The sequence below is a fragment of the Caretta caretta genome, chromosome 20 (genome assembly GCF_965140235.1).
Source record: "Caretta caretta isolate rCarCar2 chromosome 20, rCarCar1.hap1, whole genome shotgun sequence".
In the NCBI taxonomy this organism is placed as follows: Eukaryota; Metazoa; Chordata; order Testudines; family Cheloniidae; genus Caretta; species Caretta caretta.
Genome location: NC_134225.1, coordinates 4,252,342 through 4,279,649, shown reverse-complemented (window position 1 = coordinate 4,279,649; position 27,308 = coordinate 4,252,342). Strand labels below are relative to the sequence as shown.

The 27,308-nt window shown below is 53.8% G+C and overlaps 1 protein-coding gene across 3 annotated transcripts; it reads left to right on the top strand.

Annotated features, from left to right (window-relative positions):
- The first annotated feature begins 472 nt into the window (after positions 1-472).
- Positions 473-26,407, top strand: CTDSP2 (CTD small phosphatase 2). Of its 3 annotated transcripts, none has more exons than XM_048832010.2 (8): positions 473-670; positions 18,910-19,058; positions 19,747-19,785; positions 21,046-21,147; positions 21,661-21,717; positions 22,240-22,332; positions 22,531-22,716; positions 22,838-26,407. In XM_048832010.2, exons 1-8 carry the CDS (start codon positions 619-621, stop codon positions 22,961-22,963), a joined length of 804 nt encoding a protein of 267 aa, XP_048687967.1. In that variant the 5' UTR covers positions 473-618; the 3' UTR covers positions 22,964-26,407. The 3 variants fall into 3 exon arrangements, with proteins under 3 accessions (XP_048687967.1, XP_048687966.1, XP_048687969.1); XM_048832009.2 differs by lacking the exon at positions 473-670 and adding an exon at positions 737-1,020; XM_048832012.2 differs by lacking the exon at positions 473-670 and adding an exon at positions 16,552-16,978.
- Positions 26,408-27,308: the final 901 nt, after the last annotated feature.

Genomic DNA, 27,308 nt, shown 5'->3' with positions numbered 1-27,308 from the left:
GCAAGCCTTGGCCTTGCACGGATCACTGGGGTAAATAACGGGTCTCAGAGTAGCAGCTGTGTTAGTCTGTATTCGCAAAAAGAAAAGGAGGCCTTGTGGCACCTTAGAGACGAACCAATTTATTTGAGCATCAGCTTTCACGAGCTGCAGCTCACTTGATCGGATGTAGCTCAGGAAAGCTGATGCTCAAATAAATTGGTTCGTCTCTAAGGTGCCCCAAGTACTGCTTTTCTTTTTGGGGTAAATAGGGGCACAGCCAGAGGCAGCCTCTGGAGCGAGAGGCGTGGCCGCCCCTGCCCACTCCCTGGTCGGCTGGAATGTTTGTTAGGTAAACAGCCCATAGTAAGCGTTCTAGCGCCGCCCACTTCCCCGGCGGCCAATGAGAGCCCGGGAGCAGTTTCAAGGTTTCCCCTGCACTGTGAGCGCCTCCGGACCGGTACAAAATAACAAAGCTTCGAACGTTGCAAGAAAGTAACGGGGGGCGAGTCCCCCCCACCCTCCTCGTGCGCCGCCTTGGGCTGGCGGGTCTCCCCCGCCCGTGTGATTTGCCCGGGGTTGGCGCTCCGCAGGTCGGGCTCAGCCTGCCTCGGGGGCCTGGGGAGCTGCTGCTGGTTGTTTATGGAAGAGCGAGGGGGAGCCTGGAAACTGCGCCCGTGTCCCATTTCCTTTGGTGTGTGTGTGTGTGTGTGTGTATGTGTGTGGGGGGTTGGCTTTTTTTTCTTTTCTTTTTTTTTTTTTGCGCTCCAGCCCCGGATTCTCCATGTTGGACCCGATCTGAGAAGCCCGGAGCAGCTGCTCGGCTTGCATGCATGCATGCAGCCTACTCCAGGGCATTTGCAACTGAGGACCACCCCACACCTCCTACACACAGCACCCCCGCCCCCACCTCCCTGGGCCTCTTCCCTCCCCCAACCCCCTCCCACCCAAAGGATCCCCTGGATCTGTGGGATTGTTAGATGGAAAGCGGTTCTATCATCACCCAAGTGCAGAGGGAAGAAGCCCTGGTGCTTGCAAAACAAGGTAAGGGAGAGAAAGTTAGAAACTTTGCAATAAGAAACAGGAGGCATCTCTCTCTCCCCACCCCCTACTTTCACCCCCACCTCCCCAATCTGTGCAATGGTGGGGAGTTAACTCCTGATCTAGGCAACGTGGGGGCGAACGGGCTGTTCCTGATCTGTGTAACTGGGGCGGGGGTGTCTCTTACACCCTTTCCCACTCGGGTTCGGTGCAATAGCGATGTTTAGCGACCTGTGTATGGGGCTTTGCTCTTCCATCTCTGCAGCTATGCGGGGCTCTTCGCCTGCCGTCACCCCTCCCCCCACTTTATTAATTTTTGCAGAAAGAGCCTTTGAAAGGGGGCGACTCAACCCAGATGCAAAATCCTCACTTGACCCTTAAATGTGGTTGCGATTTTCTGCCTTTCCCCCCTCGCCGGTGGGTTTGTTTTTGTCTGTGTAATCGGCTCCCTCCCCTCCTTCCTCTTCTGTCCTGGGCGGCTGGGATTTGGGGAATTTTCATAAACATCCTAGTTATGTGGAGAGGAAGGAATGCCAGGGGCTTCCATGCTTTCCCACTCCCACCCCCCTTTCTGCTGAGCCCGATGCGTTCCCACTCCCACCCCCCTTTCCGCTGAGCCTAACGCCTGGATTTTTTTTGCATTTGAAACCATTTATTTTGTTTGCATCTGAGATCTTAAAACGTTAGGTTTGAGCTACATTGCTTCCTACTAGGTGCTGTTTGTTCTGCCCTGCACACAAGTAGGGTGACCAGACGTCTTGATATTAAGACCTTGCCTATATAAGACAAACTTTCTCTCTTCTCCTCTTCCCCCCCCCCCAACAAAAAGTGTCCCAATTTTTTCACACTTGCTATCTGGTCACCCTGTCTACAAGTGGGCGCTCTCACGTTGGGCTACGGGACTGGATGTGGCTTTGCACTGACACCTCCAAGCTGCCTTTTCCCAAACCTGGCGTTTTCCTAGCTGGTATAGGAGATTGGAGTGAGGGCAGTTCAATCCCAGTCTGTCTCCTGCTTTTGCCATGCCACAGGCTCCTAATTTTGCAGGCTCCCCAGTATAGAGTGCCATGGTTTCATCATGGAAAAAACAAGGCTGACCCAATGGGCTTTGCCAGTTGCAGGACACTACGATTTTAAAGATCGATCCCTCTTCGGCTTATGTATTGAAAACCTAGCTGGAAACACGAACCAGTTTAAATGTGCCCCTTATTGGTAGCTCTGTAGTCCAGTTCTGCTTTGGTTTTTTACTAGCTACTAGTTTCATCTACCAGCAATAAAACCTGTAAGGTGGCTTTTTTTTTTTGAGGGGGGAGGTGTTTGGAGGGATGAGATCTTGAAATCAGCTGTGCAAAACTGTACTTAGAGACAGTGAAGTGCTGTGGCTGGAGGAGCAGGAATAATTAGTCCATTGTTTATTGGGTGTTTCTGATTGCCCTGGTGATGCGTTTGTTTGTGTGCAACAGAACATGGAATTGTCTCTTTTTTTTTTTTTTTTTTTTTTGAATGCTCTGGGATTGCATGCAGGTCAATTTGGGGCCTCAGTTTTTCTCCAGGTCCTTCTTCCCGGTTTCTCCATGTTCTTAAAGAGGGAGTGTTATTCCTTCTAGGGCCAGAACTCTGAAAAGGCTCAGGGGTTGATTTATCTCCCTCCAACCCCATCATCGCAAGTGCTCAGGATCCACAGTTGGGTGCACGTTTTCCAAAAGAGCTTTGCTCCAATTTTTAGGCAAATAAATAGGGGCCATTTTTTTTCAAAGCGCTAGCCACCTGGCAGCTCCTGTTCACTTTTTTCTTTTCAAAAGAGCCAATCAGTCCATGAGCCAGCCACTTCTTATGCTGCCTAAATGAGAGCTGCATGCATGTTGGGTGTGCCCAGTGTTTTGAAATTGGCGAACTGTGCAAAAGTCCGGTAGATTTTTCCCCACCATGAGTGAAGGGAGTTTGTTTACCACCGTTCCCTCGAGCTGATTGGGGCCTACCTACGGATTAGCTCTTGGCAGGAATGCCCGAGATTTTGGAGGTGGCATTGGCTTTGATCTTGCGTTTCTGTTCTCCCCCGGCACCCCTCCCCCTTCTTCTTGGTGCCCTGGCTGATACAGAAAGGTTTAATTGAGTGCCAGCATCTAGTAGTTGCTACTCTGGCTTGCCTTGTTTCAGGGAAATGGAGGCTCATGGCAGTCGCCCAGAGAAACACTAATTTGGGTGGAGAAATCCCTTGCAAACAAACAAGCTGGCTCTATTTGGAAGTTGGTCGTGCGGAGGCCTGTGTGTTCTTTTTCCTTTTGTCTCAGTGGGTGGCACAGTGAAGGAGAAGAATAATTCTTAAGTATTTTACTAGTAAAACTTAATCTTGATAAGGAAGTGGGAACAAGTGTGTTTTTTGGAGAGTGATTAACTGCAAGTCTGAGCGTGGGGTGCATGCAGCTTTGGATCCCCCCTTTTTGCAGTTGGCTGTTGGACCCTGGCACAACGGGGTACTGTTAGCAGTGCTGAGTTTGGGTTTAGTGCAGACAAAATGGGTCCTTCCCCATTGCTGAGCTCCTATGGGTTGTGTGTGCTGATCATTCTTGCGGACCCCAAATGACCACTTCAAAGAGAAATTTCCTTAGTGTCTGAATTCCCTATTATCTGCTTGATAGGAACAATACAAACAGTTTGTGTCATTGGCTTTTGGCAGTGTAAATTCCTCTTAAAGTGGAGGTTTCTCTGCTTCTGTGTGTGTGTGTTTTGTTTTTTCCTTTTGGAGTTTGCCCTCAGCAATTCATTAGCAAGGTTTCAAATAACTAGTTGTTGGACCTTCACAATTGCAGTTGTAGAGAGATCCCTCTTGATATTTGACCTGAGTTTTTTCCTCAAACCCCAGTCCTTCCCCCAGTGATCAGCACGGATGATGGTTTGACAATCCTCTGACTTTCTTACTGGAATTCGTTTAGAAGAACACCACTTAATAGAAAAAATGTCATTAAGTCCATAATTGTCTGATGAAATAAATGATCCTTAAATTTTAGAGGTTTGGAATCTCTGCAGAAGAGTTTTGGGGTCTTTTCTCAATTTTTTTAATCTTGAAAATACAGGCACAAATTTTAAAAAGGCATTCTCACTGGTTGTGGGTGAGATTTGTAGTTAAGGATAATTTATTGACTCAGTAGGAGCTGCTCCTGCTACCTTTGGGATGTTTACAGAACAGCAAAGTTTTAATGGGTTTTTCTCTTCTTAGAAACAGTGATTTATGTGTAAGTGAAATTCTCCTTTCTATAGGATCTCTCTCCACTCTGGCTCTAAATGTTCAGTAACTTCCCAGCCAGAAAACGTATTTCCTCCTCCTTCTATATGTTTCTTTGTGGTTTGAACACAATATTGCAACGTTTAACTCAGTGAGCAGTGCTGGGACTTCGTGTGTGTGTGTGTGTGCGCGTTTTCCCCTCATTTCTAGGAACTTCCCAAACAGATTTGCTTTAGGCAAAAAAAAAAAAAAAAAAAAATTGTGCTGAAATGTTCCCAGAGCAGATTCTCGGGGAGGAAAGTATGTGTTCCTTCCATATGTCTTTAGGGAGTACTTTTCTTCGGTACCATTGAGGTCAGTACCAGGTGTACGCATGCCACCCCCTCCCCGGGGTGGTTGGTGTTCCTAAAGTCTGGGTGGGTTTGGGTGGGATTGCTTTTCCTGTTGAGTTATTCTCAGAGCTGGATTTTGATTGCTGCAAGGGATCAGGATTTCTGGTCGTGACAGCCATTTTTGGAGTCAGATCAAACAGCAAAGTGCTGTATTGACTCCTCTGTTTTGAAAAATGCACTGCAAATTGCAGTGTTCAGGGAGGTAACTGACTGGGGTGTGTGAGGCCATTTTAAGATGCATTTTAACCAGCCCTTTCAATCCATTTACAAAATAATGGATCGGGAGCAGCGTTGGTTGATCCCTCTTCCCCTAATCCCACAAAACAGCTTTTCTCTCTGATTTTATTTGTTGAAAGAGAGGCACCAAAACCTTGTTTATCGTGAATCTGATACTAAAATGTGCTCCTTGCTGATTTTTGCAGAAGATCTACAGTTTGGAAATGTTTCTTAATGCCATTATAATTTATAGCTGTATCTGCCTGGGAAGGACTAGGGGCGTAGAGAACACGATACCAAAATATCCATCAAGAAGAATTGTCTAGTGGTTAGAGCGGTAGCTGGGGACTTGGGAGACCCAGGTTCAATTCCCTGCTTTGCCATAGACTTGCTTTGTGACCCTGAAGTGGGACCCACAAAGGTACTTAAACATCTACACCCCAGATTTACATGCCTAAATCCCAGTTTTGCCTCCACTGCGATCCTCAAAACTCCTGCCGAGCCCTGTAGGTGCCTAAACTGGCTCAAGTGCCTAAGTTTTCAGGATAACAGTTCCCTCGAGGCCTATGTGATGCCTTTATGCAGGCACACCAATGTCGTCTTCTAGGCTCCTGGACGCTTATGTCCTGGGATTTCCTACCTTTCCGGAGAGTGCTCTAACCACTGAGCTAGGGGGTATTCTGATGTGGAGCTCCCTGCGGCCATGTCTACACTACAGAGGCACAACTGTGTCGCTCTAGTGCTGTAGTGTAGACGCTTCCTACATCAAAAGAAGGGGTTTTCCCATCAGTGTAGCGTATCCACCTCTCCAAGAGGTGGTAACTAGGTTGACAGAAGAATTCTTCCTTTGCCTGAGTTGCATCTACAGTGTGAGTTAGAATGCGACACAGTTCGGTCAAAAGGCCTGAAATTTGTTCACAGCCCTGAACGACGTAACTAAGTCAATACAATGTTTAGGCATAGACCAGGATTTAGTCTCTCCTGTTAAAGCTGTTCCACTTTGGTTAGATACTTAAGTCATTGGGCCAGAGAGAGTGATATATAGTCCAGTGGTTAGGTGGGAGACCCTGGGAGGTGGGACACCTTGGGTCCAGTCCCCTTACTGCGAGCTGTCCTTCATTATTTATCCACAGTGGAACAGCTTCAGCAACAGAGATTGAGTCCTCCCCTCCAAATAGCCCATAGCTTAGTGGTTGGAGCACTCTCCTAAGAGAGAGGATTTGACCAGGTGTCTCCCTTCTCCCTCTCTGGCAGAGAGGGGGAATTGAACCTGGGTCTCCCACATCCCGGGTGAGTGCGAGGCAGGCAAGAAACAGCTTCAGTGCCTAAGCTGCTGGACTCCAGGAAAGGGGTTCCCATTCATGGCTCGCTAACAGAGCTAGGTGCCTCCTTGCAGCCTGGATTTAGGTGCCTATCTCTACGAAAGGGGCAAAGGCTTAGCACGTTCCCCCCCCCACCCCCCCATCATCAATATCTCCCATTGGCTAGCTTAGGTGACTCCCCACCTACCATGCTGGCTTTGCCCATCGTAAGGCACCCATCTCTCCCCATTCATTGTCTTTGGAGCCTGGTTTGGGCTTTGCGGATTGTGGGGGTTGTTCCTGTGAATTTCTAGGTGCCTAGAAATTAGGCGCCGGGAGGTTGAGTGTTGCAACACCTAATTCCCTTTGTGGATCCCACTCTTAGTTACTTTGTCCTCAGTTCCCCTACTAGCACTGCTCTATCTCAGGAGTGGCGGTGAAGATAAGAGTGTGTGGTACTTGAATATCATGGTAAGGAGGGCCATATAAGTAGACAAGATAGATCTGGCCAAGGAGTTGTGAATCCCCACACCCTTAGACCTTGTCTTACACCTTTAAACCTTGTTTTACAGATCATCACAATGGTTCCTTCTGGTATTATAATCTCTGAATCAACGCTGGGATTTCCCCACAGATGTAGCCATGCCAATGTAAGCCCCCTAGTGTAGATGTGACGTGCGTCACTGCAGGGTGATGGGCATCAGGGTATATGGGGGCAGGGGGTTACACCAGGAGTTTGCTTTGGTGCATCTATGTCAGTGGCAGAAATTCCAACATAGGCTATGTATTGTTGTTTGACATATATATTGCAGCTGCACTTAAAAAGTCACAACCAAGTTGGGGCCTGTTGTGCCGAGTGCTATACATGTGATAAGTGACCGCTCCTGCGCTAAAGAGTATATAAACTAGACCATAGCATCAGCCTCACAGAATAACGTCCCTCTGGGCAGAGGCTTCTGGGTTATAATTGGATTTGCCTTTTACACCTTGTCATATGCTTGAAATAATTTGGGATTTTCCTTCTGCTTCGCCATAAATGGTGCTTCCCTTAGAGAAGCAAGACCCGCTGGGTATTGATTCAGTGATATAACGCAGTGAAAGGCCATTGTTGTTTTTTAATAGAGATGCCCATTAATTAGGCAGTGATTACTATGAGCTGATGGGGAATCTAGCATGGTGCTCCCCACCCCCGTAACCTCGATCTGCAAACCCAGCCCCAGCGGTTTAAGAGGATCACACTTCACCGCTCTTAATTGGCCTCTTCTACACCTAACTCATAAACAAGGGCACTTTGCATAGGCAGTGAGAGGCGCAAGGACAGCATGGGCTCGGGTACCTTTGGGAGGATTGCAGAGGATGTGCGATAAGAGCTCTCTGGTTGTAGAACAGAGAGGCCTTTTCCTCTTAAATACATGATTGACTCCCTCCCCCATTCACACCGTGACTCCTGGTTTCTTCCCGCAAGAACCTGGAGTGGCCTTGGGCTGTGTTCCCTTGAGCCTTCTCTAGGTGGTTATTTTGTGCTGTTGCGGCACAACTGATGGGAGCGCTAGTGTAGAGAAGGCTCCGGGTGACCATCAGCGTTTTTCATGCCCTCGGGGCGTGAAGTGACAGGCTTAGATGACCTAGTGTTTAAAACATAGACTGGCCCCTGTTGCCTTGTCTACACTATTGCTTTTCCCTCCCCTTCCTTCCCCCCTTTGAAATTGCACTCGCATTAGCGACGGGAAATAATTCAGAAAGAAGATTAATGTAGGTACGGCCTCTGTGCTCTTGGGCTGAGGAGCAGTGTCTTTTGTTGGGAGAGACCCTGGTTTGCTCTGGAAGATTTAATAATCCTTAGCACTTACATCACACTTTTCAATCGTGCAAATGCTCACTAGGTTAACCCTGACACTTCCCTTCCTCACGCGGCAGTTGCGATCGTCCCTGTTGAACAGAGAGGTGACTTGCCCAAGGCCATAGCGGGAGCTGGTGTGCTCTGGGATTATAACCCAGGAGTTCCTGGATCCCAGCCTCATGCTCAGTCCACTGGACCTTGTGTGTCAAGACTTAGACACAATAAATGGCAGCTGCATAGATGAGACCAAGGGCTGGGATTCTCCAAATGGGAGCTGGGTGCCCCCAATCCTGGCCAGGATGCTCAGCCAAAACTCAATTGTTCTCAGTCACAGACTAGTTAATTTGACTCGACTTCTCTCTCCTTAATGCAGCTGAGGAAGGGGAGATCTACGACTTGGATTTTAAAGGCCCTGTATCCCAGTTTCAAATATCTGTCACAGTCATGGTGTCTCTTTACTCTGGCTAAGGGCTGGTCTGCACGGGAACTTAATAAGCATAGCTTCTTCACTGAGCGAGGCAGCTCTGCCAGCCTCTCCCCTGGCATAGACTGTGCGAGGTTGATGGAAGAATTCCTCCATCAACCTAGCTGCTGCTGCTGCTTCTCGGGGCAGTGGATTACCCTACACCAATGGAAGAACCCTTCCCATCAAAATAGTTAGTGTCTACACTGGAGCTGGACTGCTGTAGCGTATCTCCAACCAGGCAGTTCGGCCTTACAACCGTTAGTGAAGCTATCCTTGTCCCTGCTCCTCTGGCTTTGGGCACCTCTGAGTTCCAAGGAAGACTTTGTGAACTAGTGGGTTGGGGCGAGACGGCATGTTGTCCTGAAAGACTGGCCCATCTCCCGGACTGTGGCTGACGTTCAGGAAAAGGGATAGGGAGCGGAAGAGCATATTCCTCACCCAGTTTCACACGCTGCTCCTAGAGGCCGTTGTGTAACCTTCCAAAGCTGGAAAAACCCTGGGTCATCAGTGTCTCCCCAAATAGCATTGAACCAGTTTTGTGATCTCCTCTTAAGGCGAGGCTGGACAGAAATTATATAGAGGAAGGGGACCCGTCCACTGTCTTGTGGAGGAGTGGGAGATCATATCTGATCCAGGGGACATGACTGAGGCCTGGAGCGTTGGCTGTGAGCATTAGCTCATCTGGGCGCCTAATGGAAGAAACTCACCCTGCCCAACCACCGACCTCCTCCTGTCAGTGTGTGCAAGAAGGAAGTCTTGTGAATCAGACTTTGAACAAGCTGGTGGGTGGGGGAGGGTTATGCTGCACGTCCCAGCCCAGGAGGAATTCCTGTCTTTCTGCTCTGTTAGCCTTTGCTAAACAGGTTTAAGCTGGGGGAGAGCCTGTGCTGCCTGGCTCATCCTCACCAGTTGCCTTGTGCTGGGTGGATGATTGAACTGGCAGCTGCTCAGCCCCAGTGACTGTAGCTGTGATTCATAGGGACCGGACCAGCTGTGTGCCAGGCAAAAGCCATGGCTTCTCCTGATTTAACTTCTCTCTAAATCTGGGTGGAGGCTGGCATGGAGGGTGGGAGGGGCTGGGACATCACTTGATGCTGGGTCACTCTCCATGTGAAAGTAGGTTTCATTTAACTCGGAAGGCCTGTGACTGAAAGCCGTTTCCCCCGGCCCCACATCTCTGCTCCAGCCCTGCTCTTCGCTGTCCATCAAACCTTTCACCTGGGGTTCCAGGGGCTGAGCCCTGGGGTTCCTGTGTTTTGGGGGAGTGATGACACTGAAGTGAGATGTGAACTTTTGCAGTTTGAGGTGAATGTGTCGCTCCGGAGTCCACTGGTTCCTGAGATGATTTTTTTTTTTTTTTTGGGCTAGGGCTAGAAGCAACGTATCCTCTTTTTTTTTTTTTTTTTTAATCTAACGATTTTGAGGAGATGATCCACTTGGACTTATTCTGGCCTTTTTTAAAAAGGAAAACCCAACAAGCGTGTGCTGCTGTCTTCTGTAAGCGCAGTCACCTGCTTGGGGGTGGTTGAACTTCAGTGTTGATGGTTGCCAATCTGCAGTCTAGGTGATTGTGCCATGCATTGCCAGAAACGTGGGTGTTAAAAACGGCTGAGCCCATCTGAGGTTTGTCTGTCCCTCGGCATCCACTGGGGGTGGGAGTTACAGGGCTAAAATCCTTCGTTTCGGAGGCTGGGTTCAGGAAACCCCAAGCGTATCCTGGGAGCATCTCCAGTAGTGTCAGAAAACATACAGAACTGCATGGAAGGGTTTGAATTATGTTTCAGGGCATAATCTCCTGCCCAGGGGATATGGACTTTGGCACACAGAACGCCAAAGTGCGTTTATTCTGTGACTTGAAATCAGTCAAGCTGTGTATTTATCTCCAGTTTCCAGCCTCCTCGTTCAGTGGGTGTGGCAGGGTTGTTGTGGGATGTTGGATATTTTACTCCTACACACAGCCAACATGCTGCTAAGATCTTACATCTCTCTTCTTCCTGTGCCCTTGGCCCCGCTTATGCCATGCAGGTGATTGAGACAAGTTGGAAGTTCTCCCTGGGGCAGGTGGGAGATGCTGTTGGGATGTTTAACAAATAAATGGTACTTTTTACATGTAATTTCTTTGCTTTGACACCTTAATGACAATTCCCTGGATAGGGAGTGCACTGGGTTTATTGCAAAGCAACTCCCTTTGTACCACGCCCAGCACCATGCCTGTGCGGATGCCTCTAAGCACAGAAACACGAGCCGCCTCCCCCAGATAGCCCTAGCTCTCCCTCTCCACGATCCCCTCTGTGAGAGGAAGCTGTCAGCGGGAGGCAGCTGTGGGCTGCCAGGACTGAGTGACTGGTCTTTGTTCTGAAAAGTTGCATTGAAATAACGTTCAGGGTCTGGCTCACGCCAAGGGATCTGGAGTTGAGGAGCGGGGCTGGGTACTTGTCACAAGGGCTGGACTCAGGGTGAAAAGTATCAGAGGGATTGCAACCGATTGAAGCTCAGAAGCTACACCGTCACTTGGCTAGGGTGGGCTTAGGGTCTGTTTAACCCCCCCTCCCTGGTGCAAAGGGAAGGTCCCTTGGTTGTAAGCTCTAAATCTCCCCCCTTTTGGGAGCTGCAAAATCTGTGCAAGGGGAAAGGTCTCCTGCCCTGTCCAGGGGGCTCTTAGTGCTTGTAGTGGCCAGCCCCTTGGAAGTGGTGACACGATATAATAGGGGCTCTGGCATGTGAATAATTCATATCCTGAAGCTCCCTGACTGCTCTGAAGGGCTCATCTGCTCTGGGACCTATCATAATTCCTTTCTGCTCTGGGGCCTCCTCCCTTACTGCTGTGGATTAACCCTCCCTTCCCTCTCTTCTGCTCTGCAGCACCCCAACACCCCCTGTCTGACCTGGGACCCCACTGCTTGTCTTGGGAGTGAAGTTGCAGAGAGAGGAAGTAAGGAAGCTAAGGAAGGATGCAGCGGCTCCTTTGGAGCACTGCAATCCCGCATGTTCTGGAGCAGGGGGTGTCGGCTTTCCCTTGGCACTGCTTATTCCTGGGCCAGTGTCCTCACCGGTCAGGCAAGCTGTCAGGAGCCAGAGACCCTTCCTCCCCTCTGCGTCTCATCCCAGGGGATCCCTCTCTGCTGCCTTGCCCTGATCTTCTCATGCTGGGAACAGGCTTCAGACAGAGGGAGTTTCCACTTGGGATTCCTAGAAGGAGTAGCTAATTCCCCCTGACCCCACAAAGAGAGACGATCCCAATCCCTTCCTGACTCTGTAAGCTCGTCCCTCCCATCTAGCAACCCTGCTTTACGGGGCCCCGGGCCAGGTCACTGAGACGTGCTGAGGATGCGCTTAGTGTATTTTTGACACTGAGTAACTGCTCGTGCGTTGGCAGCAAATGGATTAAGTGTGGGCCTGGAGTGGAGCTGGGGGGGGGGGGGATGATATGTGGGGGAGTGACAGAACGGGGGGTTCCCTTGTGTGCCTCATAGGAAGTAAATCACTGTCCTGTTGCACCAAGAAATGGGCTCCCCAAGGGCTGAAGTAGGAGGGTGAGTCTGGTTATGTACAGGGACAATTGGGTGGGAGTGCTACACTAAAGCCCCCACCCCCAGGGTACAGAGTGGTGGCACTTTGGTTCCTGAGGTAAGTTCAGTCACCAGCAGGATGCGCCTCTCTGCTCTCCGTGCAATGGCTGGGCCTGGCCCTCCCCGCGGTCATGCCTTACCTTAGCCCAGGATTCTTGCCTCTCATTAACCTTCAGCACTTAGGCCCGGAAATCAAGGGAGCAGCTACCTTGAAGACCCACTCCCGCACCCCGCTCTGAATGATGGGTCCCCAAACAGCATGGCTCGGGAAGGGAAGTGGTGAGCACTCCACTGCTTTCAGCATCCGCCTGGAACTGCCACCATGGAGACGGAAGATCCGGAAAGTAAAATTTGAGGTGGACAAATGAGATGAAGGCCGCAGTATGACAGCACCCTCTGTGCCAAGATACTATGGTGATGGGTGCTCTAGAGATACCGGGATTGGCAGGGGCTGGTGTTCTCACTGCGGTGACTTGTCCAATTTCTTTTTCCATCTCCAAGTGCAAAATCTTTTTAATCTCTTCCCCCAAACCATTGTTGCTGCAATTTGCATCCAAAGCTCTCTGGACAGGAACCTCTGCTATGACCAGTTGCTGCTGCTGCTGCTCTGTCCTGCCCTCCAGCTCCCAATTGTCCTGCCTGATGGGATTTCATGCTGGCAGACTGAAACATCACCTGCTCTGTTCCACGGGCTGCAGAGACCAGCCTCCCTGGCACTGGGCTGCTGCTATTGCAGAGAGCTCCGGGACCTGCCCGGCAACGTCCACCTGGAAAACAATGAGGAGAACTTCAAGCCAGATCCGTTCTTGCCCTGTGCTGGGAGCCCATGAGGAGCTGGAGCTGTTTGGGGAAAGGTGTTTATTGGATCATAGAAGAAATTGGAGTGATCCATGCTGTGGCCAAGGAAAAGGTCTCCATTGACTTTGGATTCTTCTCACGAATGGTACTTGGTATCCCTCAAACCTCTCCAGCTCACTCCCCCTCTCCCTGTCCCTGATCCTGGCTCCCTTGGCACAGATTTGCCACCCTTTATGAGACCAGGGGTCCGTCGCAGCCTGTCTTGGAGAGCAGCCATCCCAGCTCCCTGCTGGGTGTTGGACCTGTGACAGTGGTACCCAGGTTGCTAGCTCAGGAGAAGTGGTTGGATACCATATGTACCACATCCTCCTGTATCTTTGCCTCTGGCTCCTTGTCGCTTGTCTCTCCCTCTCAAGAGCTGCGTTGGAAACTGGGTTACTATACCTGACGTCAGTCTTGGCTATTTTGAGAGCTGCTGGCTGATCCATGCATTGACTTTCACCACCATGTCCCCAAACGTTGGTGCGCCTTGGCATATACAGTAGGAAATACAGGATTTTCCACTTAGTGTGTTTTGGCCCTTAAAGGACCAAGTGATGCTGGAAATGCTCTGGAGTCTCCATTTGGGAGCCATATGGTAGCTATGTCCCTGACCCTGTTATGCCATGGGTTGGGAGTTGGCCCTACGGAACCCACTACCCATCTCTCTCCCCCTTTAAAACACATACATGTGTTCTCAAGCCACTGGTGACCCCCTAGACAAATTTGCATATGACAGAGGTGTTCGATTAGCAACAGTGAGGTCAGATCACAGACTAACACATAGTGGAAATTTGGTTTTAAAGTAATGCAACCCCCGTGCCTGACACACAGGGTCTGCATCGCTCTCTCCTCTTCACAGCATCAGGCGCTCAATCTATTTATCTCAACAAAGAGAGGGTTAAGGGGTGGCTTGATCACAGTCCGTAAGTACCCACGGGGGGAATGAAAATTTGCTAACAGGCTCTTCAATCTGGCAGCCAAAAGTCTAACCGAATCCAATGGCTGGAAGTTAAAGCTCAGCAAATTGAGAGGGGAAACTAGACACCTGTTTAACAGTGAAGGGAATTAACCACTGGAACAATTTTACCAGGGTTTGTGGTGAATTCTCCATTACTGGTAAACTAGGGAATTCAGGGGCGTCCTATGGCCTGCGTTACACGAGAGGGCAGACTAGATGATCACAGTGGTCCCTTCTGGTTTAGGAACCTTCTAATGTGCTTTGGGATGGTTTGGAGCATTCTCAAGCTAGGGCTCCTTGCAAAAACGCTTCTCTTGGTACTGCCCCGGCAGCCCGACCCAGCACGGAAGCTGATCTCAACTTGCCTGCTGTTTCTGGAATGAACGTGTGAGCCACGTTGTGGGAGATGTATGTGTGGGGAGGAATCCCATGAGGCGGGTACTTGGGGCTCGCTCTCTCTCTCTGGGCTGGGCAGGAGAATCATTGAGAGTGAATCAAAACCTAACAAGTGCTTCCATCGTGGAGTCTTGCTGGTATCCAGGTGCCTCTACCACCTGCTTCTGTCTTCCTCGTGGGCAGCAACTTGAATCCTTGCTCATACTGCCTTAGGCAATGCAGCTGGGTCATTGTCTGCCTCAGTAGCCCCAGCCTGTCCTCCTAGTCCTGCTGTGGCCAGCTTTTGCAGGAGGCAACTGTTGCAGTTGCTTCTCGGGCTCTGCGCCGTCATGCTAATAGCACCGTTAAACATGGTGTGCAGCTCATGCCTCTTCCTCGGCTACCGACTCAGCGGCAAGGACCAGGCAAAGCTGTGGGAGAGGACAATAGCTGAGAGGGTTGGTTCTGCAGGCAGGTGCCATGATTTTGCTGCAGCTAGCTCCCAGCTTGGGATTCGCCATTTTCTCTGTCGCAAGGGTCTGCCACCACTGCAGATGGCTGTGCTGGGACTGCTGCTCTTTAAGATATGGGCGCATGGGGTGAAACCTCCCAAAGTGGTTGGGCTGCTGGAGAGAACAAGCTGCTGTCCTGAGAGAACAGGGGTAATTTGGAAGGCCAATTGAGGTAATAAAGTTTAGGATCCCCTCCCTACTTTGCACACACTGTCTTTATCGTCAGCTAACAAAGCCCCCCTTGAGCCTCCTTGCTGACTCACTGTCTGCAATTGTCCTCCTTGCTTTCTGGTGCATCAGATGGAGATGCAAATTCAGAGAGGGAGCTGGGTGGGGTTATGTTAGGGTTCAAGATGAGCATAAAGCTTGGAGAGCGGAGAAGGCGTCTTGAACTGCTCATTGGCTAGTCAGTATCAGGAAAGTTGCCTCCTTCCCCCTGCCCAACGTGAAAATAGAAAACCACAACCTGGAAACATTCCCCCAAGGTGGGAGTGGATCTATGGGTCAGGCGCTAATTGCAGGAGAAGAGAAAGAACTGATTGGGTTCCAGGGTGGTCTGAAATGTCCCCAGGATTGAGAGAGTGAAGCCAACTGGACACAGGACACTGAAGTCCGTACTTTAAAGAGAGATTTTTTTAAGGCTTGTCTCCACGGGGAGTTACTCCAGAATAGCTATTCCTGATGTACTGCTTTATATTCACACCCTACCTTAGTCTGGATTAACTTTCATGTGTAGACATGCACTTGGACTTTGGGGTTCCCCTGCCATGCCTTCTCCTCCATTTTCATGGCTACTTTTTGTTTGCAATTGATTTGTTTTAGAGGTGATCAGATTTCCTTATTGAGGGGGCAATTTACCCTGCCCTGAATGTTCAGCATGGAGTAACTGGGCAGGAAATATTTAGTAGCAGCCACTACTGGAGCTGGGATACTGGACACATTGGGCCCACGGGCTCCTGTGATAGCAAATCCTCTGTTCCTATATCTTCTTCGGCAGGGCGTTCTCAACGTTCATTCCCCTAAGGACACGTTCCTGGCACGTTTGGGTTTGGAGAAACCCCAGAGAGCAGTTAATGCAGTGACGGGGCTGGGAGCATCTGATCTGGAGACCTGAGTTTGAATGTGACCTGGGGGTTCTTGGTTGCCGGTTGCTTTGGCCGTTGAGCTTCTGCAGCTGGTGGAGGAGTGAAAGGTGCTTCCTCCCTCCCAGTGCTTAGCTCAACGTTGTGAAGGAGACGGGGAAAGAGTTTCAGCCCAAAATGGATGTTTTAAAAAGGAAATTTCAGATCCGCTTGTGAAGAGATTCTCTGACCAGGGAGGAACGAGGAAATGCAGCAGGCATTAGAAATTAATCTTAGCCCGGGAAAGGTGCTGGGTGGGTGAGTGTGTGTGTGGGCAGGGTGGTGGGGACTGTTTTGTTCCACCCTTGAAGGCTACTCCATGAAGGGCAGAGCGCCTGTCAGTTTCCACTTCGTACCCTGTGTGCCTCCTGCTGCCTCCAGGAGCTCTGGAGGGTCCCTCCCTCCCTCTGAGGGTCCCTCCCTCAGCGCTCTCCCAGCACCCCGCAGAGCCTGTCCCTTTGGATTGTCAGCAAAGCAAACAGCAGGTTTATCATTAACGGATCCAGCCCTGAGCGTGTTGGGCTCAGGCGGGGTGGCCAGAGGTTCCAGCCCTGCTTTTAGCTGGCACATCCATTGCAATGGTTCTTGTCACGATTGGGAGCGAACCACTGCATTTGTCTCTGTAAATGGGAGGTGGCTGGTGCGAGGAGACCATTGGCCCGTGATCCGTAAGACTAAAGTTTTACAGACTCTCTGGAGCCAGCCAGTTGTCTGCCCAGTTGCCCCCTCTGTGCTGTCCTACAGCTTCTGCACCCTGACCCGGAGAACGGCTCCCTTGGTGTGAGGCCAGGGCTCTCGGGAGGGGAGCCATCGCCAAGTGCAGCTGGGGTGATTAACGCCATTTAACCTCGTCTGCCAGAGCACGGCGCCAGAGAAAGAGGAAATGCTGCTGCAGTTATCGTAGCGGGATGGGGACTCAGCCTGATCTTTCTCGCTGCCAGGAGCCGGCACAGGGAGCTCTAGACACAGATTATTGATTGGTTGGGGTTGCTGCTGGCCCCAAGTTCCTCTCCCCAGTTACAATCCTGGGGACACTCTGCTCAGATCTCTCCAGGATGGGACAGGGATGAAGCCTGCCAGGCGAGGCACCCCCGGCTGTGTGCTGTGAGCATGCAGATGCATGAGGCACTTTCAGCCCCCTGAAGAAGGTACTGGTTGCAGGACTGGTGACGGGACTTGCCCAAGGCTACACAATGAGTCGGTGGCGGAGTTCATGGTGGGAGAACCTTTAGCCCTCAGCCCCCTGTGCCTTGCTGTGGCCGTGTTGCTTTCCCGTATGTGTTGGGGCTTCAGGCAGGGTGGCTGCACAGCCGTGCTGATGTGAAGTCTCTTCACATGGGTTTCACTACAACTCGCCAGCCTCTCTGCCTGCTCCTCTGGCCCATGGGCTGTGTCTGCCTGCGCTGCACTGGGACAGGGAGATGCCAGGGCAGGTGGGGCACAGATAAGGAAGGGGTGACTCTCCATTAAGACATTTACTCAAAGGGCTTCGTGTGCTCAGCGCCCTTGAAGGATTCCGGGCACTTCTGGAGCCCTGGGTTCAAATCCCGGCTTGGGTCCCAAGAGCAGATAAGCCCCACATCACCTCCGTGGTGTGTGGTACAACATTTGGCCTAGTGGGCAGCCTGTGCTCAAGAGAGACTGGTGGTGGTGGAGAGTTGGAAGAGTTGGCCTGTGCCTGGAGTTGGCCCCTCAGTCCTGTCATGCCCAGGTGCCCACTTGTGCTTGGATGCTGCTGGGCTTTAGAACCTGGTTGCTTGGAGGTGCCCATGCAGTGCTGGTGACTCAGGTGGCATGGAAGGTGATGGGATTTCTTCTCATCTGACTCTAAAGCCCAAGATGATATGGTGGGACTGGAGGGGAGCAAAACCTGGGGTGCAAAATGACCGCGGAGGGAGTGGAGCGAGAGATTGCGAGGGAGGGACCCTTTGGTGCCCCGGGGCAGTGGAGTTATGGCACCAGGATTATGGTGATGGAAGGATGCAGTTTCCAGAGCTAGGCTACGGAGCTGCTACGGAGCGCGGCCTGCCAACTGCAGGCTACAGCCCTGCTTTGCCGCTCCTGCTGGTCTGACCGCGCTGACTCCCGCCAAGTTACACCGCTTTACACCAGCGTTAGCGAGGAGATCAGGCCTTTCGTTTTTGGACTCTTTTTGGGAGGGAGGGATAGAGCTTCTCAATTGCACAATGGTCCCAGAGACGCTGCTGTTCCTCCCTAGCCCAGCGGCTCAGAGCCCAGGATGGCCTCTCCGCCCTGTGAACAGCTGCCTGGTTTTCTTGGGGGAAAAACCTTGCAGATTTTTTTTTTTTACTGCCTGGTGCCCAAGAATGGCTGGATTTCCCCTCGGGGGCTACAGTATGTGTTGTTCCCAGCTCACCTTCCATCCAGGCTCAGTGACCGTCAGTTGGCTAACGATCGCTCTAGGGGGCTGTGAAACATGCCCCCAGGCTGTTTTCCCCACCGTTGGCTCTGAGCCAGGGGCTATTTATCTCACCCCTTGCACCAGCCTGCCAGCTCCCCCTTCTCCTGGGGGCTTCCCCTTCCACTCCCCACCCTTGGCTGCAGCAGCTCCCGGACATGACTGTACTTCAAAGGTGCTGGGGACTTGTGGGTCTGCAGCGCCACCTTCTGGTTGCTGCTCAACATTGCAGTCCTGGGTCCCTCCCAGTTTGGGGCTGGGAGAGTTGTAGCCTTCACGGCTTTGGCACAGGCTGGGGTAATGGGGAGGGATGCGTGGTGGTGGGTTAGCAGATGGATGAGTGAGGACTGTTGGGCTGAATCAACTCCTTCCTTCAAGGAATCTTGCCCACAGTCCTTTGCTTGGATTTCTGCTATGGTTCGTTTTTCAGGGGCTCACTTGTCCCCTCCTCCCAGCCTGGTCCTGCCCTTTGGGGCCCGTATTCCTCCTTGATTGCAGCTCTTGTGTTGAGCTGGTCCCCAGGCACGTTGTGGTGGACTGGATCTCTCCCGCCAGACCCTGCAATACCGAGTGGTTGGTCTGTATCCTGCGTGGGGAGCTGGCTTTGTGCGGGTGTCCATCCTGCTTATGCTTGGCTGTGGTTCTCTCCCCTTGTTCCAGGCTTGGTGTCCAAGTCTTCTCCCAAGAAACCTCGTGGCCGGAACATATTCAAGGCCCTTTTCTGTTGCCTCCGCGCACAGAATGTTGGTCAGTCAGGCTGCGGTGGGGAGCATGCACTGCACAAGGAGGAACCCAGCACCATCGCTAAGGTAAGGGGGCTGCAGGGCGGGGGGACCTGGAGCTGGGCTACTGACCCTCTAGACCCCTACGTGGGGTCAGACACACCGGACATGCCTGTGTCTTAAGAACAAAGCTTGTTCGTCATTGATCATAGTAAACCAAAGGGTCAGGGAGTCTGGTGCTGTAGCCTTGCTGTAGACATGAATGGAAGGAACTCTGATCCAAGCACAGCCCCCTAAAGTTGCACCCATCTCCTCGAAAGGTCATAGAGCGGGTGTGTATGCGGGTACCCCCACTTGCTGTGATGGGGATGTTCCACCAGGTGGCAGCACTGGGACCCTTCTCCATAAACAAGTCACCATATGCCACTGCATGAACGTGTGAGAGAGAGAGAGAGAGAAATACCTGCTGCAGTTTCTGTCTCTGAGCCCTTCCCTGCTTGATCTGTCTTAATTCTCATGTTCTCCAGCTGACCCAGTGCTTGTGCTGATATTCATTAGCCTTTGATTATTTCTTACCTGATTTCTCTCCCCTTCTCTCAGATGAGAATTGCTGTAAGCACATGGCAGCAGATTGGAGGGGAGTTCTGTGCTGTCCCCGGATGGCGAGGGCTAAGGGGCGGGTTAGTCCCGCAGCTCAGTTGGGGCCACGCTGTCTCTCTTCTGCTGCCGGTTGTCACCCTAATAACTGTGTTTCTCCTCTTCTTTCCTGCTGTAGTCCGATCTGCTGCAGTGTCTTCAGTTCCAGTTCTACCAGGTAGGTGCTGAGCAGCCGCCGGGTATTTGTGTGGGTGGCTGAGATTTCCGGCTCCGATCTCCCCAGCATTTGCCCCTTCTTCTCCTGTGGAAACAGGCCCTGATCCAAACCCCACAGTATCAGTGGGAGTCCTGTAGATTTTGCTTGGGTGTTGGCTCCAGCCCAGAGTGAACTGCCTTCCCAGGGAAGGTGGAGAAGCTTAAGACTGTAACATTCCCTTGCTCCCCCTCGCTTCAAAGGCCAGTTCCTCACTCGTCCCTGAGCATTGTGGGATGGGGACGGCTCCTCCGCTGGAGAAAAGGTATAAAGGTCACAATCTCTTAGCGCCACCATATTGTTGCCGGAGGGTGTTGTGAAGGTCAGAAGCATAGTTCAAAAAAGAACGACATACATTCATGGAGGATAGGTCCATTGATGGCTATTAGCCAAGATGGGCAGAGATGCAACCCCATGCCTCTGACTGCCAGAACCTGGGACTGGATCACTTGATAATTGCCCTGTTCTGTTCACTCCCCCTGAAGCACCTGGCTCCGGCCACTGTCGGAAGACAGGATCCTGGGCTAGCTGGGCCATTGGTTGGACCCAGTCTGGCCATTCTTATGTGCCATAGTCCGTGCAGCTTTGGCATGAGGTCTCTCCCCAGTCCCTGGCTGCTCCCAGTGGGAATTCAGGATGGTCCAGATGAGGATCAAGGAGGACAATAATTCTGTACAGGGCTCGGGGTCATGAGGCAGTATCACCGAGATATCTGGAAGGGATGTTTAGAGCAGTGGTTCTCAAACTTTTGTACTGGTGACCCCTTTCACGTAGAAAGCGTCTGAGTGCGACCCCCGTCCCCCCAATAAATTAAAACTTCTTTAACACCATTATAAATGCTGGAGGCAAAGCGGGGTTTGGGGTGGAGGCTGACAGCTCGTGACCCCCCCCCCATGTAATAACCTCACAACCCCCTGTGGGGTCCCGACCCCCAGTTGAGAACCCCTGGTTTAGTCTCCCTGCTGGTCCCCAGAGGAATTCTCTCTAGCGTCAGGACATGGATGGACACCCCAACTCAGTGTGAGGTGGGGGAGCTGCTGGAGATAAGGAGCCTTCTCCAAGGTGTGTGTGGGGGAGGTGTCTGCTAGTTAGTTCCACTGGCCCTGATCTCCATGGAGAAGCCCCTCTTTGGGGAGGGGCAACTCAACGTGTGACCCTAATATGAGCCGGGGCCAAGGCTGCTCCACGAATCCCTCTGACAGCTGGGTGTGTATCTGCTTGCAGATTCCCGGGACGTGCCTGCTCCCCGAGGTGACTCAGCGGGACCAGGGCAGGATCTGCGTGGTGATCGACCTGGATGAGACACTGGTGCACAGCTCCTTTAAGGTGACCCCACGTGCTTGCTCAGGGAGTAGTGTGGAGGGATGGCCCAGGGAGGCTGCTGGTGGGAAGAGACGGTGCTGCGGGCAGGAGCAGGTGGATCTGGCTCTCAGGAGCTGGGTTCTGAACCACTGCTAGCCATGGAGAATACTTAATCCCAGATACAGTGAATGCCCAATGAACAGGTGACGCATCGTGGGCGCCGAGGGCTGGGAACGAGGCGTGAGATGTTCTTGGAGGGGCTGGGGCAGCAGCGGAGGTCGGGATCTGCTGCGCCCCGCTGGCAGGACAGCAGAGCACTTGGGGTTTGGAGCGGGTCCTAGAGGCTGTTCATGCAATGCTCCTCCCCCGCCAAAGCAAAATTCTCCGACACCATCTTCCCCCAGACAGAGCCAGATGCATGTGGAGACGCCATGGCATGCATGTTCTTGATCTGGTTTCCTGCTGCCTTCTGGGGCGCTGGGGAACCCCCTCTGCTGCTCTCGTGCTAACAGACCCCTTGATTCCTTTCCCTTTCAGCCAATCAACAATGCTGACTTCATAGTGCCTGTGGAGATAGAGGGAACCTTGCACCAGGTAAGTGAGTCCCTCTGATGGGGGGGGGGGGGGGGGTGGCGCTGTGATCAGGATCCGTTCCAGGAGCGGGGCCCGTCCCGTCCTGTGTGCGAGGAGGCCCCATTCCCCAGAGCCATGAAGGATCTGCGGAGGCCGTAGCCCGGTTCAAGTAATCCAGGATAGGCTGTTACCAGGCAGCACGGCCTATTCTTGATTACTTGTTTCAGGAGGCGGCTGCTGGCGCCGGAGGAAGATGGACTCGACGGGGCTGGGTTCGGTGACGGGTGTGGCTGGGGGAGGGGGCCCGGGCTGCAGCGATGAGCATGGGGCAGCCCCTCTGTGCTGCTGCCAGAGCCACTCCAGCTGGTTCCCAAGGGGCAGCTTGGGCCGGCAGTGCTGGGCACCAGGCTCCATCAGCCTGAGAACAAGCCCCAGGCCAATGCTGGGGGCCCTCCCCCCCCACGCTTGCCAGCAGAAGCAGGGAGCCCGAGCATTGCCCCAGCGTCTCTCCTGCCCCCTGCTGATGGCCCCTTCCCTCCTTAGGTCTACGTGCTCAAAAGGCCCTTTGTGGACGAATTCCTGAGGCGAATGGGGGAGCTGTTTGAATGTGTCCTCTTCACTGCCAGCCTGGCCAAGGTAAGGGAAACCGGGGGTGGGGGTGCTCCCCACGCTGCCAGGCAGAGGGGACGTGGTTGGGAGAGGTTCTCTGTGCTGCTGGCCTGGCCGTGGGGGGATCTTCTGAGCTTGCCGAGCCGCTCCCTGCTGGCGCTCGGCTGCGGGGAATGGCGGGGAACCGAGGGCAACAACAACAGGGCGCTCTCTTGCTCTTGCCAGTACGCCGACCCGGTGACGGACCTTCTGGACAAGTGCGGGGTGTTCCGTGCGCGGCTCTTCCGGGAGTCCTGTGTCTTCCACCAGGGCTGCTACGTCAAGGACCTGAGCCGTCTGGGCCGGGACCTGCACAAGACGCTCATCCTGGACAACTCGCCAGCCTCCTACATCTTCCACCCGGAGAACGCGGTGAGCCCCCCGGGCCACGGCTGAGCGGAGCAGAGACAAGCCGTACCCCTTTGAGGATCTGAGCCCAGCCTCTCTGTGGGGCTCCGGCTGACGCTCCCCTCCCCTCCTTGCCCCCCTGCAGGTGCCCGTCCAGTCCTGGTTTGATGACATGGCGGATACGGAGCTGCTCAACCTCATCCCCGTTTTCGAAGAGCTGAGCGAAGCTGAGGATGTTTATACCAGCCTCGGCCAGCTGCGGGCGCCGTAGAGCCTCCAGTGCCCTGGCAGCCCATTTCTGCAGGGGACTTTCACTCAGTGCCTTCACTAGCAGCCAGGAGGAAGTGGTTGGGCAAGGAGTCAACTCCTGGGCCCCAGTGGGAGTGCCAGTCGCCCCTCGGACTGGGGCGCAGGGCGGGATGTTGGATTGCAGAGCGGGGAAATCTCTGTAGCCCCAGGCACAGGTCTGAGCCCATCCCCTGGTAGCCCTGGGGTCTCTGAACTGCGGGGTGCAGGGCTCCCCACGCTCCGACTCGCAAATGGGGCTCTGCTTCCTGCCCCGCTTGCCTCCCTGATGCACAGCACCTGTGGCCAGGCTGGGAGCGGATTCCACATGGGGGGTGGGCCTGGCTGGGCGACTCCTGCCATGGGGGGTTGGGAGGGTTGTACATCCCAACGCCTCCCCTCTCCCCCCACGTGCTGCTCTGAGAGCAACTGCCTGAGCAGCCGGCCAGCCTCCCAGGAGGACGGTGCTCTAGCTCTCCAAAGGGCAAATACCAGCTGCCCCGAGCCCAGCGTCCCCGGCCCCTGGAGGCATTCCGCCCGGCGGGGTAGCTGCTGCGAAACCTTTCCTGTGGCTTTCTCCTAATCTTAGTCCCTCCAGTGCGGAGCCTCCAGAGCCCTGCCTTTGCCATCCCCCCCCCCCAGTCTCATCTTCCCACTTGGAGCCACTGATCCCATTCCCTGTAATTCCCTCCCCCATGATACATCTCCCGAGGCCGCTGGAGCTGGAGCCAGGCCTGTCTGGGGTCAGCATCCCACTCCTCAGTCCCCCTGGTGAGGCCCAGGCCCAGGGGGACTTGTATCCTGAGGGAGCCTCTCCATCCTCCCTAGTCCCTTAGCCTGCTCCTTCCAGGAGCTGGATCTCCATCCCGACCTGATTCCTCCTCCCTGGCCTAGATCCCAGCCTCTTGCCAGTGTTGCTCTGAAGGATGTTCCTGGAGCAGCCCCGGCTGGGCCCCGTGACTCCCAACAGTTGCCGGTGCCCAGTGAAGCAGAGATCCTTGCCTCATACCAATTGCCACTCCACTCCAAAGGAGAGGGGAGATGTCGAGTTAACGGGTAACTTTAAACCAAAGCCACACTCCACCTCCCTAGCTGGTTTAGCCCAAAGTGGGGGCCAGGGGGCACGTTTGAGCTGCGGGGAGACGGTCACATTTGGACTCATGCATCTACAGTACAAAGCAGCACCCTCCATCTAGGGGACCACGCCCACAGGCCTGCCTTAACTGCTGCCCTCCATCCGGGGAGTGGGGCCGACGGGAACACGCTGCTTCCTCCACCAGCAGGCTGCCGGGGCGAAGACCGTAACATCCCCTCTGGAGCCACCTATTTAGTGCGACAAGCCCCCCACTGAAGTCCCAGTGTGGTGACATCTTCAGCTTCAATAGCTCCTGCGAGTGGCCTCAGGAAACGCCCATTGGAGCTGAGCCCCTTGGCGATATGAGACTTTGGCACCAGCCCCAGGCCCCCCCCCGCCCCAGGTCTGCATTGTGCTGACCCCACTGGCTGGCTCCCCATTTCTCGGCACAGCTTGACTTCCCACGAGCAGCCTGGCGAGACAGGGCCCTCTCTCTGATCTCCGGCTCGCTGAGCTCCCAGCATTCCTCGTCGGTTCCACAACACAACCCCGCAGGGCCCGGCAGAATGTGCCCTGATGCAGTTTGTGGCCTGTCATTTCCGTGGCCGCCCCAACGAGCGATGGCTGCTCCGGGCACTTCTGGCACTCTGGCATTGGCAGCCACCCCTCTCCATCTCGTTGCCTTCCCCCTCCTGCTGCACCTTCCACTTTGGCATTTCCAGAGAGAACCAGCTCTTCGTCCAAGCCAAATGTCGACTGGGTCACAGGCAGCATCACCTCTCCTGGGGGGTGACCACTGAGGGGGCTAACGGGAGGGCTGGGCCGTGGGTGTCGCTCTTCCCGCATGGCGTTGGGGCCCGGCGCTCAGTCCCTCCGGGCAGCAGGACGGACTCTGCGGGGCTGTTACACCATCAAGTGCCATTAGGACGTAGGCCAGTGACTGCTGTGCCAGGGGGCAGCCCTGTCTGGGCCCAGCCCCCGGGTCTGACCTGCTTCACTTCCATGGGCAAGATCCAGAGGCAGCTGTGCCCACGGCACTTGGCTTTAACCTTCCCATCGCCTGCCCTGGTGGGCCCCCACTGTGAGCTTTGTGGGTCACAGGGGACCAAAGCTCTGGGCCCCGTGCCTGGCTGGGCCCTGGGGCAGGCCGACCCCTTTCTTGCCCTCGTGGGGGTGTTGTTCTCAGGCCCAGCTAGGAAGGGCTGGGACCTGTCAGAGTGACTAGAAGGAGCAGGGCCGACAGCTAGGCTTGGGGTCGGAGGAACCTGGTGCAGTGAGTGGGGCCAATGGAAACCCCCTCCCTGTGCAGGTCTCCCTTGCCCCTCGCTGTCTGAGTCCCCCTTATAGGGGAGATCTTAGTAACAGGCCCGTGTGTGCCGGGCGCGGGGACTCTAGCTCTGCACATTGTAGAGGGGAGAGCAGCCCGGAGCCCAGCAGCAAGCAGTGAAGCACTGGGACAGATGGGGTGGCGGGGGGACACCCCGACTTATAATAAATACAGGTTTCCTCTGCCCCCTCGAATTCCCTCCCTCCTCAGAAATGCGACTCTTTAAATCGAGCTTCTCAGGACCCTTCCTCCTTGACCTCTGATGTGGCTTGAAATGCCCCTTCTAGGATGTGAAATTGGTCCCTTGTTTGCTTCCCGTCCCCCCAGGTGGGGGAACCACCACACTCCTGTATCGTAGAAATTTCCCAGCAGTGATTACGGCATCTGACCTGTTCTCCCTGCCTTTTCCCCCTACCCTACACACACACACCTGGGGGACCTCCCCCAGCATCCGGTCCAGCCCCACTCTTCTGTTGACTCAACGGCCTCTGATGAGTTACCCCAAAATGCCCATTGCTGTGGGAAATCCCAACCCACCCCTTTGTGCCGCAGCCAGGAGCCCTGAGGATGGGGGAGTTTAGCTGCAGATGCTTTGGCAGGTCTCATGCCTCTGACGCTCCAACTGGCAGCAGGTGAGCCCCAAAATGCAGCCCGGCCAAGGCCTCGGAGCTGGGCTTCCCCAGGCCTCCTTCAGCATGTACATGGTCACCTGCTCTCACTGATTTGCCTTTCATATGGGGTTGTGTTCCCCTAAACCCCACGGCTCTGCTCAGGTCCCCCCTCATTGTAATGCGGGGGTGCCCCCATCTCCCATGGCAGGGGTCTGTGCACTGAGCACAAGGCCCTGGGGTTCCCTCCCCCCCGCCAGGGGTGTAAAGACTTCGGTTGTTTTGGGTCACTTCCTTTTGTTTGTTACATTTTTGTCTTATTCAAATGAAAAAACTTGAAGCCGGCGCCACTGTCTCGGTCTCTTTCTATTTTTGGAATCTTTGTATTAACTGCGATTAAAGCCAGGAAAGGAAAGTGAATTGGTCTCGTTATTGGCTCTGCTCCGTGCTGGCCAGGGGCCGCCTGCTGCAGCGGGTAAGGGCCTCGCTTTTTTGTAGTAATTGTCTGACCATGCCCCCCTACAGGCTCAAACCAAGACCGAAGGCCCGGTGAGCTGAGTGCTGCATAGACAGACAGACCCCACCAAGAAGAGCTTAGGCCCAGATACTCAAAGGTATTTAGGCTCCTAGCTTCCATAGACTTCAAGGAGTCGGGCCCTTCCATCTAAATATGAGGCAGATGAGGGGAAACTGAGGCACAGAACGGGGACGTGACTTGCCAAAGGTCAGCAGCAGAGCCAGGATTAGAACCCAGGGCTCCTGAGCCCCTGGGAGGGGGTCTACCCTCTAGGCAATGCTACCCATGCTGACCAGAATGCCGGCAGACGCCCTGAAAGTGGGGTGTTGGCGTGGAGCAAGAGATGGATAGAGAGCAGGTGCCTAGGACGCAAAGGTGCAGCTTTGGGCTGGCGGTGGGCCAAGCCTCTGGCCCTAGATGGGGTTTGCTAATGAGGCCCCATGGCGGGGGGGGATGGGGGGAGTGGCGGGAGCTGGGAAAGGCCTAGAAGCTCCTGCTGAATCCCCACGGCCTGTGGCTGGGGCTGCCCCGTTCCAGGCCCTGAGCCGAGTGTCCCTTCCCGCTCCGTGGGATCGTGGCTGCCGAAGCCAGGCGGGGGAAGGATGATGCTGGATCTGCACTCCAGAGCCAGCGAGCGGAGGGGCAGGCGGGGATGCTCTGTCCCTTTGCTGGGTCAGCAGCTTCTGCTTTCCCAGAGTCGTCCCTGCCCCAGCAGCCGCTAGGTTAAAGTGATCCGCAGCGTGAGCCTGGGAGCTCACCCCGAGTGTTGCTAATTTCCCAAAGGCTGCTCTGTGTGCTCCCCCG